General features: G+C 48.4%; 1 protein-coding gene across 10 annotated transcripts in view; it reads left to right on the forward strand.

The window, feature by feature from the left end:
- CADM1 (cell adhesion molecule 1) overlaps positions 1-17,496 on the forward strand; it is a 103,610-nt gene that overhangs the window by 70,866 nt on the left and 15,248 nt on the right. For 5 of the 10 annotated variants that reach the window (XM_050323247.1, XM_050323242.1, XM_050323246.1 and 2 more), the window contains 4 exons: positions 1,018-1,117; positions 4,044-4,216; positions 7,935-8,006; positions 16,702-16,734. In XM_050323247.1, coding sequence (XP_050179204.1) covers positions 1,018-1,117; positions 4,044-4,216; positions 7,935-8,006; positions 16,702-16,734 — 378 coding nt within the window. The remainder of the gene's footprint in view (positions 1-1,017; positions 1,118-4,043; positions 4,217-7,934; positions 8,007-16,701; positions 16,735-17,496) is intronic. The other 5 variants (XM_050323245.1, XM_050323250.1, XM_050323252.1 and 2 more) reach the window with 3 other exon arrangements.

The raw sequence follows: 17,496 nt of genomic DNA on the forward strand, positions 1-17,496 counted from the left end.
ACTGCCCCCAGCCTGCAGGGACAGCCCAGTTCCAGAGCTGAGAGGAGCATCTGTAACGGGGATTAGTTGATGAAATGTTGTGGTAGAGTCATCTCGGGAGAGGATTTACTCGTGTAGCTTATTCCATTACTGAAAATTATGAGAGTTTAAATTGGTTAAATCCTGACACGCAGGGTTTTTTTCCTAATCTCTATTATTCCATAGGAGGCATGTTAATGAGTTAAACACAGTTAATAAAATGCAGCCAGCCAATATTTTGGGTAGCAGTTACTCTCAAAGGAAATAGAAACATTTAAATGGTTTCAACCTTTATGCATACTGATTTTTTGCCTTCCTTTGTTCCTTACAGTTGAGTAAATTCCTGAAAAATATCTATGGCTTAATGGCACTTGTAGCCTTGAATTGATTTCCTGTGCTGATAACATTTTAGCTACAGCTCAGATTGCGTTTTTAATCTCTGTTTCAGTCGTGGGAGGTAATGAATATTTTAATTGTGGACTCTAGGTTTGCAGTTTGGCTCCTTTTTCCTGCAGGGTCTTACTAAAGTGTTTTTGAGTTGGCTCCCTAACTATCCATGCTTTAATTCTCTGTTTATTGTAGGATTTAGAGGAGCTCCATCTGGACAAAATACAACATCCTGTTGTTTACACAAAGGCAGCGGTGGCCGTGGCTCTGTTTGTGTCTCTAACAAGCATCTCTTGTCCAGCCCAGCATATTAACACTCGTGGACTCCGGGCGCTGTGGTGCCGGAATCGCTGATGCACCACAAAACCTGTCAATTCCGGGCACCGCGGGTCTCTCCGGCTTCACCTCAGCGTGAAGGCAGACGAGTTCCTTTTAGCTTGAGCGAGTTCACAGATAAAGTGTGCAACAAAATGTCTTTCCTGGGAAGCGCCGTGGTGGGATCCGAGGCACCGCCAGCTTCACCTTCTACTGCCAGCACGGAGTGGGCGAGGGGGAGCGGCGGCGGCCCCGGTGTGACCGAGGGCTCACAGAGCGATGTTTTGTGTCCTGCAGATAAGCCTCAAGTGCGGGTTTCTCAGAATTACCCCTTGCAAGGCCTGACGAGAGAAGGGGAGCCGCTGGAGCTGACATGCACAGCCTTTGGAAAGCCACAGTAAGTTGGACCCTTCCCGGGACGGCGCAGGGTGGCCGGCGATGACGGGACATCGCGTGGCCGCTGTTGCCATTCTCTGCTGCGAAGACAATGTCCCAGAGTGAAGGAGAGATGCTTCCTGTACCCGAGCATCTGCTGTGCACTAAAGACATCTGGGTTTATATTTATATGCATTTATTCCTGTGTACCTAATGGCCAAGGGATTCCCACTGGAAGAGCTCCTAGGAGAGCTCTTCCCAGCCACCGTGCAGCAGCCCTCAGGTGCAGAAGGGAAGGCTCCCAACTGGACACCTCTTCCCCCAGGGAATGGCTTGGGTGGCATTAATCTGCAATTAATCTTGGGTTCAATTAATCTGCAAAAGCGAGGTCAGGGGCTGCTGATGAGGCCCATGGAGGTCACCACAGCACTGAGCCCTTGGGGAAGTGGGATGGATCCTCAGGTAAGGCTGTTCGTCCTTCTGCTTGTACTGACTGTCATGGTTTCCATCCCTTTTGATGCCCTGTGTGGTTTTTATGGAACTCAAGTTTTATTCTCTCTCCTCTTCTTGCCAAGCCCTTGAGGCTTTCTTAGGCAGTTGAAGAAATTCATGCATCAGAAAAATTCTGGCAAGGGAGGGTAGATTTTCTCCCACACTTTCATTGCTGTTCTAATTTAAGTTTTGTCGGCTTTATTTTTTTTTAAATACCTTCTCTTCTACTTGGATTTATGGCTTTCAATTATTTACTATCCTTCTTTATTTTCATCATGTCCATAAGATTTCTGCAAACATCCCTGGGATCTGTCAGTGCCTCCTTGGTAGCGTGCCCAGAGCTGGGGCATCACGGCGGGCGTAGGGAGCTGGACCCCATCCAGCTCGGCCACACAGGCAGGGTGAGCGCCCAGCACCGAGGAGGCTCAGGCTGCCCTCATCCTCCCTGGTAGCCTCTCTCCCTTCCCACAGTATTTTCTTGATTCCCACTTCCCAGTTTCTTCTGTTTGGCACAAGGCCAGTTCCTTCCCTGGCCATCCGAGACCGGCACGTCCCTGCTGAATTCCATTTAATAGCTATTCCCTGCTCAGAGCCTGCCAAACCCCTTTGCATTCCTGCTCCCGTGGGTACCTGCAGTGCCTCCCATTTGCTATCAACTGGGAATCTAATGAACAGGCTTCTCTACATTTTTTTTATTCCAGGCTATGAGTAGGACATTCCCATATTAAATAGGACAGACACACGTCCCCGGCAGCCTGCCACGGCACGTTACGTGATGCTGGTGATGTGCTGGGAATTGGCTTCTCTAGGTCACTTCACCTGGGTCTCCCAAAGCTAAGAAAATACACAGTAAAATAATGGGCTGGGTTTAGCTCTATGTTTTTAAGACAAAGAGATGCAATGAAATCTTTTACAGAGGTTTCAGAGGAAGGGGGAGGTTTCTCCAGTTAAATAAAATAGTTTCCTTGCAAAATTTGGCAACATAAATGTTGGGGTAGGGAAACTCGGGGAAAAAAAGACCAGAGAGGTGAAATTTCTATTTGGCATTAGTCCAGGTATTTTATTAGATTAGACACAACCCCCCAAGACTATGACAAAAGGGGGAGGGTGCTGAAATGGTCACTTGTGGGGCATCTAGGGAAACAGCTCTGAGCAGGGACTGCTGCATCATGAGCTGGGAAAGCTGGGGACTCCCTCAGTGCAAAGAGCCTTTTGAAATTCATAGCCAGGAGCATCCAAACCCTTCCCACCCATATTGAGGTTAAACTGCATTTGGGCTCTCTCAGGAGCTTCTGCTGCCCACACCGTGGCTCATGTGCCAGTGGTGCAGCAGCAAAGAGGAAATTAGAATTACAGAATATTCTGAGTTGGAAGGAACCCACAAGGATCATGGAACCCAGCTCCTAAGTGAATGGCCTGTACAGGGATCAAACGCACAACCCTGGCGTTTTTAGCACCATGCTCTAACCAACTGAGCCAGTCTCAGGGTTGAAGGGCAGGGCCTGTGTCCAGAACCAGAGTCAGATGATGCTGAGACAGGTTTGCTCAGTGCTGGATCCATCCAGTAGCATGGCTGGGACATTGAAGCTTCAAGAGCTTCTGTGTCATGGAAGTCACCTACCCTTTGGACCCTGGGAAAAGCCCAAGCTGTAGGATACCTTTGGCAGCACGAGGTCCCACTTGGCACCCTTGGAGCCAGGCGGGCTGAGAGATGCTGTGCTGCAGGAAACTCCCCTTTAAGGACCTCACTGTTGAGTGGCCTGAAGGATGCTGGATTTTTCTTTCTGGGGAAGAGCTGATCTGTCCCCTTACTGCTGCTTAAAGACATAATAATAACAACTTCAAAAAAAACCCCACAAACTAAAAAGACCCCCCCAAGCCCCTCAGCACTCGTGTTCTTTACCAGCTCTAACAAATGAGGCTTATTTCATTCCCTACACAGTGCAGACCCACTGCTCACATGGGTTCCATCTGCCAGGGGGTGCAGGAAGGGGCTGCCAGGGGGTTTGGGGAGGGGGAGGAGGGCTGGAACTCCCCCACTGGCATTACCAGGTCCATCACAGCGCTTGTGGAAGGGTTCAAATGTGACAAAATGGTACTTGTTCTGCTGTCCAGCTCTGCCCTCAGAGCACCCCGTGGATGCACACAGTCCGTAGCCTCAGAGCTTTCAGGTTTGCTGAGTAAGCGGATGATTAACCACTAATGAACTTTCTTCCTGCTTGCATTAGTGTTTTCAGAAAATTTAAGGTCTGGATACAGTTTCCTGTTGGGTTAAAATAAATTTAAATTGAGGAAGCCCGACAGCATCTGGGCTTGAGTAGTGCAAAAAAGTATGTGTTGTTTCTTTACAGTTTTTCTTGGTTTGGGCTTTCTGTCTGTGGATGAACTATTGAAGATGCCATCTTGACCATAGGAAAATAGTAATGTGACTGTTTCTTTTTCTCCCTCCTCTGTAGGCCTACGGACATGAGGTGGTTAAGAGTAGATGATGAGATGCCTCAACACGTTGTAGTGTCTGGTTCAAACCTTCTCATTAGTAACCTAAACAAAACAGATAATGGTACATACCGCTGTGAGGCTTCCAACGCGGTGGGGAAATCACATGCGGATTACATGCTGTTTGTATACGGTACGTGAGAAAAACCACCGTTCTTCTAGACTCGTTTACACGTAATTGCAACATGCCCTGCTCGGAAAGCTGTGACAGAACTTAACATTTGCTTAATGCCAGGTTTGCAGGCATCTCCTGACGCCTCGACGCTGTGCTGGGCCGGGGCAGGGGCCGGGGAACCGCCGTGGGTGCTGCGGGGTCTCGGTGTGCGCCTCGCCTGTCCCGGCTCCGGGGAGCCCCTCCTGCGGAGCCGCCCTCGGGGCTGGCCGTGGCACACCTGTGCTGTCAGGGGAAACCCAAGGAAAAGCCAGAGCAGGGGCATGGCAAGGGCTGTGCAGTTATAGGACTTCCCTAATAATTCCTTGTCCTTTTGGTAACGCCTCCAGTGGCTTGAGCGATGGTCCAGAGGGCTCTGAGACTTCCATTAGCAATTTAAATTACTGAGGAATCAGCCAGCATTCCCAGACAATTACAAACCAGTAAATAAACCGGAAGAATGAGGTGCCTTAAGCCTGTCTGTGCAGCTGGGCAGCCACTAAAACATGCCTCAGCATCTTTTAAAGTGCTATTAAGTACCTGCTTTAATTCTTCGGTTCCTCTGCGCTACTTTGGCATTGCTGTAAACCTCGTGCTCCTGCCACGAGGCACCGCATGGAATGGAGATTCAGGAGGCACTTGCAGAGCCATTCCCCACTTTAAGGATGAGCTGTTCCCTTAGGCTGCATATTTAAACTTTCTCTGTTAAGAGTGGTTGTGTGTGGCTGGGCTGAGCTCGTGGTGGGTGTTGGACTTCATGATCTTAAAGATCTTTTCCAACCTGAAAAATGCTACAGTTCCACTGAGGTGGGACAGTAACTTGAAGTTTGTTCTGTGTAGCAGCCGCCTGAAGCTCTGCAGTCCAGGCTGTCTAGTAGTTGCTTGATCCAGTCAAACAGTAGAGAACCTCCCACACCTCTCCAGATGCCACCTCCACAGGAACAGTTTTAAGCCCAGTCGTAGAAACTTGCCCAAAGACTTGAAATAATACCAAAGCAAAAGCTTTCAGCTGATATAAAACTCATGTGCCCCCTCATATGGGTAGTTTTCCTAGTGCCTCTCACTCTCAAGACTCCAGTTTACAAAATTAAGTCAGATAGGCATTTATGATTGATAATTTGCATGCTTATGATATATAAAAAAATCCCTTGTTTACATCAGTGTTTAAAGAAACAAGCAATGTTGTGGAGAGGAAAGCAATTAGAATAGGACACAAGCAGTCCCCCACGAGATGAACGCTGCTGCCATAAAGCAGCTGTGGGGCAGGTGGTTTCCCCCTTTATGTAGTTTCACATAATCATTCTAGGCCAGGGGAGGGCTGGATGAACCTCCCCAGGTTACTGACCTGGGGTTTAGAGCTCGTGGTAACTCAGGTATGTGTTAGTTACTCTGCAGTTTGGATGGGGCAAGAATACACAGCACAGGACTTCCTCAGGGCTGCTCCCTCTTGGGATAAAATCCACAGGAGGAGACCCAAGACAGCATTACTTTGAAGGAGATGCAGGTTCCCAGGGGATGGAGACCTATGGGCTGTAGCTCAGGCATCTGGCAGACGTGTTGGCCACATAGGAGAGGGTTGCTCATGGGCAGAGAAGGGTTTAGCTCTCCATCACCTGCAGTTCCTGCATGTTTGAGAGCATCCTGCTAGGATCTGGCACTCTGGACAGCATAAGGAATCCTTTTAACCCTTAAGTTAACAGGACAAAGTCCAAAGTGGGGGAGGCAGTGGTTGGGCTGTGGTCATCAGCTGTGCCTCCTGGCACAGAGCCCAGCTCGAGCTGCTGCTGAGGGGAAGTTCAGCGTGCTGGTCTCACCCCGCTCAGTGATGGAGCGCTTATGCCTCCAACCCTCGGCTCCTTTCCCCACCACCAACAGCAAATTCCGCAGAAGCACTGGGCTCTGTGTCCATGCAGCTGTGTGAGTGTCCGTGGGAGGGTGAGCCTCACCAGGACCAGCTCTGGCTGCCTGTCCATGCAGAGCTCCCCAAGTCACATCAGTGTGGGAACTGCGGGGTTACAGGCACAGCACGCCCAGGGTGTCACAGAGCAGTCTGGCACAGCTCCAGGAGGGTCAGGGTTCAGGTAGTCCCATTCCAGAGGGACTCCTCTGCAGGTCAGTGGTTTAAAATGCAAGCAGCTTCCAGCAGCCACTGCTGAGCTGTGCCCAACGCCTTTCCAGCTGTCCACGTGGGGTGGGGATGTCTAATCACATCACACATGCTGAAAATGTGTTTATTTCTAAAATTCGTGCTTTTCCTCCCTTTGGGCAGATACATTTCTTAGAAACTTTCAGCACCGTTAGCACACCAGCTTGTTATTTTGCTTTTATGGAGGAAGAGCCTGCCTGTCCTGTGCCAGTGGGTGTGTGTCCAGGGGCTCTTCCCTCAGTCCCACTGAGCCGCAGCTGTGAGGGTCCCCACCACTCCCAGGGAGCTGTATGAGTCAGGAGCAAGTGAGAAGCACCCTGCCATAAGCGCAGGGACTGGGATCCTTGGGATGTAGGGAAGGACATAACACAGCGAGCTCTGAGGTGACGTTCCCTAACTTTTGGGAAGCTGGATGGAATATAATAAAGAAGTAGCGTATAATTAAAGTTCAGATATCTTAATTAGAGGATCTGAGAGAGCTCACTTGGAGATGAAAGAGTAGCAGATGTATTAGTGAGGAATAGTTGACGTGCTACGGAGGAAATCTAAAATCAAAAACTCATGAAAGGTTTCGTGCTCTATTATTGCCGAATGAATCCGTAGTTCAAAGTCTTTCTGACTACTTAGCACATTCAGTTTGATCATCTGGGCATTGATACATATTTTTTCTTTTACATCTTCTCATATCTACCTTCTCCTGCCCGATAGTTTTGATGAGGATGTTCCCCTGTATGTAACATCAATACCATGAAGAGCAGCAGGGTTTGAATCTCAACAGGTCTGATCCGTCTGAGAAATGGTCACAGAGAGAAACATCTCATTAACGATGCCCTAGTAGCAAAAACAAGAGTGTGCAACTGATATTGTCAGAAAAATATTGACTTTTTTTTTAATTAAAAGAGCTTGGTGGAATTCCTCATACCTGGACATTGATATTCAGTGATGATGTTGTCATTTCTCTGTATTCGTTCCCATCTTTGAAGTAGTTTTTAACATCCTGCTGCCGTGTGTTCGTAGAGGAAGAGCAGTGGGGTTCACGGCCCTGGGAAGACAGTGAGATCTGTTCATGTGCTGTTAATGTTTAGGCTGTGAAGCACAGCGGGGCCCCTCACACAACCCTCCCACCTGGATTTGCAAATGTATCCGTAGACAACCACCAAAGCACCACCGTGTCTCTCCTTGTATGTGCAGACTGTTCTTTTTGTTGTGGAAAGCGTGCAGTTTATTTTCCTTATGCCTCTCCCATTCCATTTCTCTCTGTCATTGACTAATTTATGCTGGGTTTTATTTATTTTTTTTAGCATTGTAGAAGGCAGAAGGGGGAGAGGTTGGGGCCAGGTTCTCCAGCCGGCTTGGGTGCCGCTCCCGAGCGCAGCGGTGGAGAATCTGACCCCACTGTCCCTACAGCTGCCGAGCCAAGGAAAGGCCCCCAACCCCTGCACTGCTTCTTAGCGTCCTTGTTTTTCCTCTGATCACGATTGACCACTGTTGTGTTCTGCTTGTTTTTTTTCTTAATTTGCTTTTTTATTATTTTCCTTTTTATATTTTATCCAGATCCCCCCACAACTATCCCTCCTCCCACAACAACCACCACCACTACCACCACCATCCCTACCACCATCACAGGTACGGTACCTTCATAACCATTGGAAATGTCCTGAATGTTTATTGTCTTTTATGTATATAAGCAGAGCATGAAGCCTGGGGAAAACCAACAAACCAATGCAGTATTTTTTCCCCTCAAACACGCCTATGGCACAAGCCCTGGTCTGGCAGCTCGACGTGTCGGACGGTCTGTGCTGTGGGTGTTTCTGAAATGTGGGAATTGTCACGGCAGGAAGAGCAATTAACTCAGTTACCAGGATTAATTCAGTGGCCGATATTGGGTACTTCTCATGCAGGATGCAAACAGCCTTAGAGCTCACTTAACACAGGCAGTCATTTCAGCCTCCACCCCATCAGTATCAATTTCTGAGCAATTTATACCAGAAAGTTAGTGACTTGAGATGTTTTTTCTCATGCCAAGGTGTTGGTCTCTCTCTCTGTGATAAGCCTCTCCCTCGCTCTCCCAGAAAAGGGAATTCCACCAGTTGTTTTTATTGAGTGAGCGCCGTCCATTGGCCCCTTTTTGAGGAGCTGCCTTTCAGCTTGTGAGATTTTCCCTGTCTTGCGAGAAAAGATGAATAAAAACAACCAGCAAGATCATGACACCTCTCTCTGACACATCCTCATACCTCCTCACCAGACCTGACTCCTCACTCATCAGGAAAACCTTTCTGATTTATTTGTAACCATTCACATTGTCATTTCTCTGACCTTTCCTATTTCAACCACTGCTTTTGCTTGCTGCTTCTTGTGGGTTGTTTTGGTTTGGTTTGTTTTTTTTTTTTTTTTGAGGCAGAGGTGACAAACAGCAGGTGAGGATGGACCATTGAATAGCTAATGGCACAACGTTTACTGTTGCTGTAAACCATCCCCTGTGTAAATGCCTTCACGTTTTATTTGCTTTTATGACGCTGCTCAGCTGACTCTCGCCGTCCTGCCCAGGGCGTTTCGTGGCTTCTTTCCTTTCGAGGTTTTTTGCAACCAAGCCGGGCCCCGCAGGCGAAGCCTTTCTCCCAACGTGCCTTAACGCGCGCCGGCATCAACCATCGCGCTGCCAGACCTCGCCACACTCTGCTTCCTCCCTCCAGGTGCTTATCGATAAACCCAGCTCCAGGCACCCGAGTTTGGATGCTTGGGACGCTCTGCCGTGAACGCCCTCCTGTTCTCCATGGTTTTGATTTCTAGACTTTAACCAGCTTTCGTTTCAGAGGAGGTTGGAGCTTTCTCAGAGCCTCCCTAAGAGCCCTTTGCAGAGAAGCTCGGCCCGTGTGTCTCCACACGCTGTACGTGGATGTGTACACAGGTTTCTTTGGTTTGACGGTAATTGCTCGTGCTTTCAGTGAATTTTGGAAAGCTAAAAGGAACAGTGTGTCTTGATGCTTGGATAACCCCTTAAGTGAATCTCTGTGCCTGCAAAAGTTAACAACTGTCCTTTTCCTGGGAACTGGGTTGTTATCAGCCTGTCATTTTAGGGATTGTCCCAGCACTGCCTTCCCAAGCCCACACTGTCCTCACCTGCTGTGTCAGGTTTCCAAGTCATAGTTGGTTTTCACAATAAGTAACGGTTTGGTGGTTTGCTCTCCTGCTGCAAGTGCTGCAGCTTGTCTGTGGATGTTCAGTAGGCTCTGGGCTCTCCTCTGCAGTAGTTTTCCAGGTCTTTCTTACTGAAAGAAAGAAGGGGAGAGTGGTGGTTCTTGCAGTTGGAGATGGCTATGTCATCAGCCTGGCTGAGGTCTCCCGGGGTCAGGAGCATGGGGCTGTCTGATGTCATTCTCTCACCTTTGTTTGCAGTGGTGGAGGATCTCAGACTGTTGGCAGAACCTAGTGTGTCTTCACTGCCTCCTTGATGGCTTTCTGTGTTGGCTTTGAACTGCTGAGAAGGCTGGAAATGTAATGAAAATGTGATATTGCTCCCTGGTTCCAGCAGATCCTGCTTGTGATATGCCGGAAGAAGATTAATGCTGATAAGAGAAATCTTTTCTTCCCTGTCACTGAATCTTCTTGATGTGTGTCTTCCCATCCTCTGCCTGTGAGTTCAGTATGCTTTTCCCACACAGAGCAGCCAAGAGTTCACCTCCCTCCATCATGCAGTGACGTGCATGTATGTCTTCTCCAGCCAGCACTCAGGCAGAGTGGAGTGGCACCGACTTCTGCCCTTCAATAGTTAAGAGACTTTGTAGCTGGAAAAAATGAGGTCAAATTAACATAATCTCTAGAATTACATAGCAGAGTAGTGTCAGAACACTTTTTAAAGCCTCAGGAGACAGCTGATACCTTAATTCCCATCCTCACCCAAACACTGTGCTGTTCCTCCTGTGTGACAGAGGAGCAGTGGGAGCCAACGGGGTGTTCTCTGAACCACTGGCAATCCAGACATATGGGGCCAGCTGGGTGAAATCCAATCCTTAGGATAAGGGGGGCTTGAAATCTATTTTATTTTGCCTTTCTCCCCTAGTTCTAGTAAAATCCTGGCCTAGTTCATGTTCCCTGAAGCCATGGAGTAGTTCCAAAAAGCAGCCGTCTTGCTTTAATTTAATAAAACGGGGAGAGACTGCACTGAAGCAGTTTCTAGCAAGTGCCCATAGAAAATTCTGCCCTTGGAAGCTGTCCTTTTGATTTATTGGTGCAGGGAGGTTCTGGGAGAGCTCTTGGAAAGCTGACCTGATGCTTTCTCCAGCGAAGGACAAGCTGAGCAGTGGTGAAGTTTCCAAACACTGCGACCTTTAGAGCTTTCCCTCTGTCACTTCAGTGTAGGTGCTTGAAAAGATTTTCTGCATGACAGCTTGATCTTTTCCATGTATCCTCCAATGCCATTGATATTCCGGCCATCCTTTGGTGTTTCAGCCGTTATCACTGCCGAGCCCTTTTTTATCAGTTCAAATTGTCCTTGTGGCTTTCTTCATTAAGATGTACAATACGATACAGCAGAGCAAACGGCATCATTTGAATTACCCTGGAGTTGCTCCTTGAAATGCTGGGCTTGGACAGCTGTTGTTTCCCGGGAGATAAAGGTCCTTAATCACAGCCCAGTCCTCATCTCAGGGCACAGCACGGAGCGTTCGCCTGCCTTTCCCAGCCTCCTCAGTGCTGCCTGGCCCACCTGGCACATCCACCTCCCAGGATCCACGGCACCATTTGTAGGTGCAGATTTGCATTTCCTGTGCTTTCTCTGCAGGTGTCTTGGCAGCACTTTCGGTGGAGACCTGGGAGTGTGACACGTGTGCAGGTTGCCGGTGTTTCCAGCCGTGCAGCGGATGCTGCTGACTCTGCAAAGCCCCTGCTCTCCATCCTTTGCAGCAGCATTAGCAACGAGCTGGGGGCTCCCAGTGTCCTCCCTGGAATTCCAGTTTAGAGCGTATCTTAAACCCCACTGATCCCTTGGAGTAGTAGGTGTGTGTTTATCTTTTTGGGGGGCTGTAACGTTGCGGGCATTGAGAATTCCCAGAGATGCTCCAGTCCCTCCAGTGAACACCTCTGGAAAGCACTGAGCCCGTGCTGTGTAAGCACTCTGAGTTCCTTCCTGAGGCTGAGCATTTGTACAGGCAGGAGCAAGCTCTGTTTGGCTTGGAGGTGTGCAGGTGCCAGCAAGCTCCAAAGCAGGAGCTGGGAATTGATGTTGAGTTGGAATACCAGCTCTTAAGCAGGGGCACGTGGTAACTGAACTCTCCTGTTGCCTGCGGGGCCAGGAACTGCCTCCTGAAAAACACCCTTTTGTGTCATCCCAGCTGCCTTAAGAATAATAATGCATGGAAGTGTGAACTCTGTGAGCAGAAGTAGTGTAGTGGGTTTTTGGAGCAGAGTGGGTTTTTGAAGCCAGAAAACTTCCTCAAAATGAGGAGAATGATGATTTTACCCTCAGTGGGAGTTTGTCCTTTCCTGATTACAGTTGGTGGTGTGAAAAGCTGCAGTTGCAGGGGGTTTATTCCAACCATATTCCCAACAGTTGATGGGCAGGAAGAACGCAGTCCCAATCATCCTTTGCTCAGATTTCCTTGCAGTGGGTTTGTGGGAGGGAAAGAGGCACTGTGGGGAAAAGGCACTTTGTCCTGGCAGGATCGTGGGGCTCAGCTACGGCCACTTCGTGAGAGTGCTGCAGGTGGGGACAGGGAATTTAATTATAAAACAGAAACACGTTTGCTCCCCAGTCAGATCAGAGGCAGGTGCTGGAGGTCAGCTTCAGCCTGGTGGTCTGGACTCTTCCATAGCCTCCCACACTTCCGAGGGTCTGGCAGTGCCCATGCTGCAAACAGGGAGATGAGCACATCGGCGGGAGCTGCCGGGGTTCCCAGTTAGCTGTCGGCTTTCCTGCTCTGCTGTCAGGTTGTGACACGTTCAGGTGCTTGATACCACCGTGCAGGGACGCAGCCCAGGGATTTGTTCCCCCAAATTATTTATTATTTAACTTTCACTTTACGTTGAAGCTTCTGCCTGTCCCTGGTAAAATGTCAAGTTAATTTAAAGATGATTCTCTGCTCTTCTGACATTTTCATCCAGAATGTGCCCGCATTAAAGGGGCTAAAGGCAAAGCTGACAGGCCTGGGACAGGAAATAAAAGGAAATAAAATTCCGTGTTTTGGGTCCCACATCTAGCCAGTAGCAGACAGGTACTGTCATACCTGGCCTTACCCACGGTGACACAGCATAAGTAGTGCCCAAACCATCATCTTGCTTGGCAGAAATGTGAGGCTGAGGCATGTGCAAGCCTGGGATTGAAATCAAACCAAAATCCTCCCAAATCTGCATGGAGAAACAAGCAAAAACGTGGCCGGAGCCACAGCGCTCATTTCGGACTGTTTTTGTTCTGATCACACACACCGTCCATACAGATTGTGATGATTTTTGTGAAACATCTGGTCTGCAAATCAAGCTGTCTCCAGGGCACACTGCAGCACCGAGCTGCAGCACTGTAGGGAGCAGCTCGTGGGGCATCGGAATGCAAAGATCGTCCCCGTCCGTCCTTCTGAGGAATGTGTGGTGAGGGAGAGGGTGGATGTGCTGCTGCATTGACCGGCCAGGCCCGCTGTGGGGTGGGATGCGATGTCTCTGCTGGTGTCCACCAGAAGTTAGTTCCATGGGAACTCCGGGAAGGGTTTTGTAGGGCTTTTCACTCTCCCCAAGGACCTGATCCAAAGCAGGAATCCTGTTTGCAGCGCTGCAGGCTGGTCCCTCAGGCTGCGGCGAAGAGAGCAGTGTGCAGGAATTCAAACTCACTCTGGTCAGTACATGTGAAGTAGTCTGGAAAATCAGGAAGAATAAGAGTTCCACGCGTCAGGGATCAGATTGGCTTTTGGTTTCAGTTCAGAAAGCAATTTAAAAAGCAATATATTGAGTAGATATCTACACTTGCTAAAGCCTCTTTAAATTTAAAAGGCAGCAGCGTGTTTTTGCTGTTATTTTGTGGATGTGCTGCTGTAATTCTGAGTGTGTTCCTCAGCACCTCTGCGGGGCTGCAGCACTGCAGCTCCAGCATTCAACTAGGGGAATTTAATTTTGCTGCTGGGGTTTTAATATTCCTCCATCGTGCTGTTTCTGTTTGAGGCTGTGGACTAATTATGGCCGAGTTTAAAGGGCCGGTCTGTCACACTCCGCAAACAGTTTGAAGTTGGAGAGAATCCATTTGAGAAAACGAGGAGGCTCAGCGATGGAGCTTGTAACTCAGAGGAGTGTTGCCTCCACACAGTAATTTTATAAATATGCGTGTGTATATGTGTGTGTGCTTATGTAGCTGCCTGCTGAGGTGGTGAGTGCCTAGAGCTTGGGTGTCATCCGAGTTGTCTTTGCTGGCTGATGCCACCGTCAGTGTCGCAGGACAATGTGTGTTGGTGTCTTCATTCATCGTGGGCAGTGCTAAACAGAAATCCTAATAAGGTGAAATTTGCAGCTTTGTAGACCTATGGTTCTTCCCTTGGGTACCCTCTGTAGCTATAAAGTAGGCCTCTGGGGAGCTTGTGTACAGGGAGATTTTGGAAGGCCATGGCATTGTTTTGCTTCTCTCCAAACAACATTTTGTTCTCTTCTTGATTGGCATTGGGAAGAGAAGTCTTGCTCTTGAAATAGAATGTTGCATTTATAGCTGAGTCTCTTTGGTTATGTGCTTTCTACGTCCTCCTGGCTTTGCCACACCTGGTAAACCAGCCCATTCTTGATCACTGAGTTTTCATTTTAAATTACAGGCATTAGCCTGGGGTGATCTGCACACTGATGACCGGGGACCAGAACTGTGCTTTTTGGTGATGACAAAGCCTTTCCTTGGCTTCATTTAACATTAGTTAGGTCAGGAATGTACGAATGACTTCTTGCTGGTCAGTATTTGAGGAGAACAGATCTTTTTTGTTATAGGACGTGGGGCAGAGGTCTGATCCCTGGGGTGCTATCTGCCTGCTCTGGCACAGAAGAGTGACTGTTCTTGAAAGCAAAAGCAGAAGCTGATGGCCCATACCTGGGATTCAGGAAAGCACATTCAAAGTTAGCCAGTCCAGCTTAGAGTTTGTCCAAGCAGCAGTATTGCAGGGCCAGAATGTTCCTTCCTGGGTGAGGAGGGACAGCTCTGGGCTGGGCCACATGTGGATTTTCAGGAGTGCACTGATTTGGTACCAAAGCACTGGTGACAGTTTTTCTCTCCTTTGCCACACCACTGTAGTAGTGTGCCTGTGTTGGGGCGTTCCTCTCTTTAGTACAAGATTATTCCCCTTCGGAACACTGGTGTGTGCAGTCCTTCTCAAGGAAGACTCTGGGATTGAACAGGACTCCCTGAAAGCTCACTCTGAACTTTAACCGGTCTGTGTTTCCTATTGCAACCATCCAAACCATTTGCTAATCATAACTTTGTCATTCCAGCTGCAGCCAACATGTTGTTTGACTTGGATATTTGTTCGCACTTACAACCGCTTGAGAACTTTATTTTTTGTAACCTGTTGGTCTCTGTCCCCGGACGGGGAAGCGAGATGCACTGTCCAGTTTGCACTGTTTCTTGACTAATATCTCTTCCAGCACGTCAATACAAGTTTGCTTCCAGCAGATTCTCTATTTAATGTAAAAGCTGATGTAACTTTTTTTTATTTCAGGAAGACAGTAAATTGAGACTATTTATAGATGCCATCTCAGGAATTAATACTCAGTTTTACACCCCCTTCTGAGCAACAACTTTCCCCCCACCTCCACCACCATTTCCCCCTCCACCATTTGCTTGGTTAAAACGAGGCATCGTTTGGGGATTGCTGCCCAAAACCAAAGCAAAGCCCTGCTCTTGGTCTCCTCATGGCTTTGGAAGGGTTCCCTTGCAGCCCCCAGAGCTCCTGCAGGAGAACAAGGGCCGGTCTCTTAGAGGGTGCCTTAGATTTGGTTGCCAAGATGAGAACAGTCTCTGTTGGCAGTGAAAACAGGCTAATGATGGCTTGATAATCTCTTATGCAAATCTTGGTGCAGTTTGTTAAACTGTGCAGGGTTTATTTGTTTTGCTTCCATAATTAAAGCATGTAGACCTTGTATTTGTAAGTATTGTGTATTCCTTGTATGATTCTTGTCTTTGCTGCTGCTTCAGAAATTCAGCCCTGAGCTGTCCTCAGCTAAATTGCCAAGGAACGGGTCCTCCTTTTTCCACTGCTGCCTCTGCCCGTGCAGGGAGCCCGTCCCCGGGTTCTCTGCCAGCATGTCACCAAGGGGGAACGCCGCTGTGAATTGTCTGTCGTTGCTACAAAACCCAAGCTCCAGGCTGCTGTGCAGGGGCACTCAGTGGAGCTTTCTCTGCTCACTCACACGGTTTTACTCACTCAAACATTGCATCGAACCCGGGCAGGCTTGGGCCAAACCTGGGCTGTGCCGTTGGCTCCAGGGATGTCAGAGGAACCAGCTCTCTCCAGCCAATGACCCCAGCTCCAACAACTGAATAAACCAGTGAATTATGGTAATGTGGATAAATATAATTTAGACCTATTGGTGTGGAGGAAATAACTGTCAGGAAAAGCCTGCAGACTGGGCTCAGTCCTTAAAACTGCCTGTTGCCAACACCTGGAAGAGACAAAGCATCTCTCCATCAGCAAGGCAGCGCCCCTCAAGAAATTCCCAGTGGGATTTAGTCCAAATGGAGTAGAGTCAGCTTCAGACTAATGGCTAAAAAAAGTCCAGGATATTTTAATTAGCTGTAGCTGTTAACCAGGTACCTGCTGCAGCAAGGAGATTGGTAATCTTTGTCTACAGTTGCCAATTCTAGGACATTTTTTGTTGAAAACGTGGTGCATCATGCAGGTGGTGGCTGAGAAGGAGGAGGAGAGGTGGGAGCGGACCATTCCCCAGCCACAGATGCTCCGGTGTGGGCAGTGTTTGAGTGAGTAACAGCAGTGTGTTGAGCCTCAGCTCCTCGTCCTGCTCTGGAGCTTATGTTTTGTGCCCGCCAACTAAAGAGTTGGTGTCGGTGTTCTCCCCTGTCTCCTGTTCCCCTGACTTTGCAACCACCAGTAATTGTTCTGGCAAGGTCCTGGAAAAAGAGAAAAATTTACTGTTTTCCTCAGGCTCATAGCTTTTGAACTGGAGGCATGTCTTCTAAACAGTGCAACTCACTTCAAATGCTTTTTGCCTTTCATTTTATTATTGCTTGTCACGCAATGTTCTTTGAAAGCTTGCTCATATATTATCTGTTCCATTTTTTCCATTTTCCCTTTTTTTGCATGCTGTTCCTCCTGTTTCTTCCCTTCCTCCAATCCTCTGTTCCCGTGTGTAGACACAACGGCGACGACAGAACCGGCAGTTCACGGTTGGTATCACATTCCTGTTTATCTTATTTCTCAGCGCTGCTGAGTGGCAAGACAAGCCTGGGAAGGGGGAGCCAAAAAGGGAACTGGAGTCTTCAAGGGAAAACGGTTTTTCAGGTGGACTCATCTCATAAATACAACATGGGTTTTAAGGCTGGAAAGTCTTGTCTGCTCTTGTCATTTCTGCTGTGAGCTTCACAGCTGGTCGTCCTGTGCCAGGCAAGCCCCAAGCCCCTTGGAAGTGAATCCAGGTCTGAGCAGGGCCCAGTGATCCTCCACCCATCAGCTGGGAGAATCACTTCACACATGGGCAGTAAATATGGCTTTTCAACATAGGAATTAATTATTTTTTTTTTTTTTTTTAATTTTAAAGTTTTGAGCATTTTTCTTGCACTTTGAGTTAGTTTTTAAGACAGGGCACCCATGGGGTCTGCCAGCGTGGGGCAGCTCGGGGTATTCTGGGATGCTCCACAGAGGAGCGCTCGCCTGTGAGGTCGGCAGTGAAGTTTGCGTTATTACACTGCAGAAGGAGATTGGGAAAACAAATAGCAACACTTTCCTCTCAGCATAGCAGTCTAGCAAAGTAACCCTTCTCGTCTGCTCGAGGCAGTCTAGCTAACAGCTTGACAGCTTCCCGAGCTTCCTCCATTCCCCAGCGAGCCTACGTACGCGCTGCAGGCTGGAAGCTGAGCATCTCGTTTTTTGGCACGAGCTCACTTTTCAGCTCAAGAACCAAAACCTCTGACAGTTTTTAATTACAGCTA

This window comes from Myiozetetes cayanensis, unplaced genomic scaffold, assembly GCF_022539395.1.
Source record: "Myiozetetes cayanensis isolate MyiCay16 unplaced genomic scaffold, myiCay2020 scf29, whole genome shotgun sequence".
Lineage (NCBI taxonomy): Eukaryota > Metazoa > Chordata > Aves > Passeriformes > Tyrannidae > Myiozetetes > Myiozetetes cayanensis.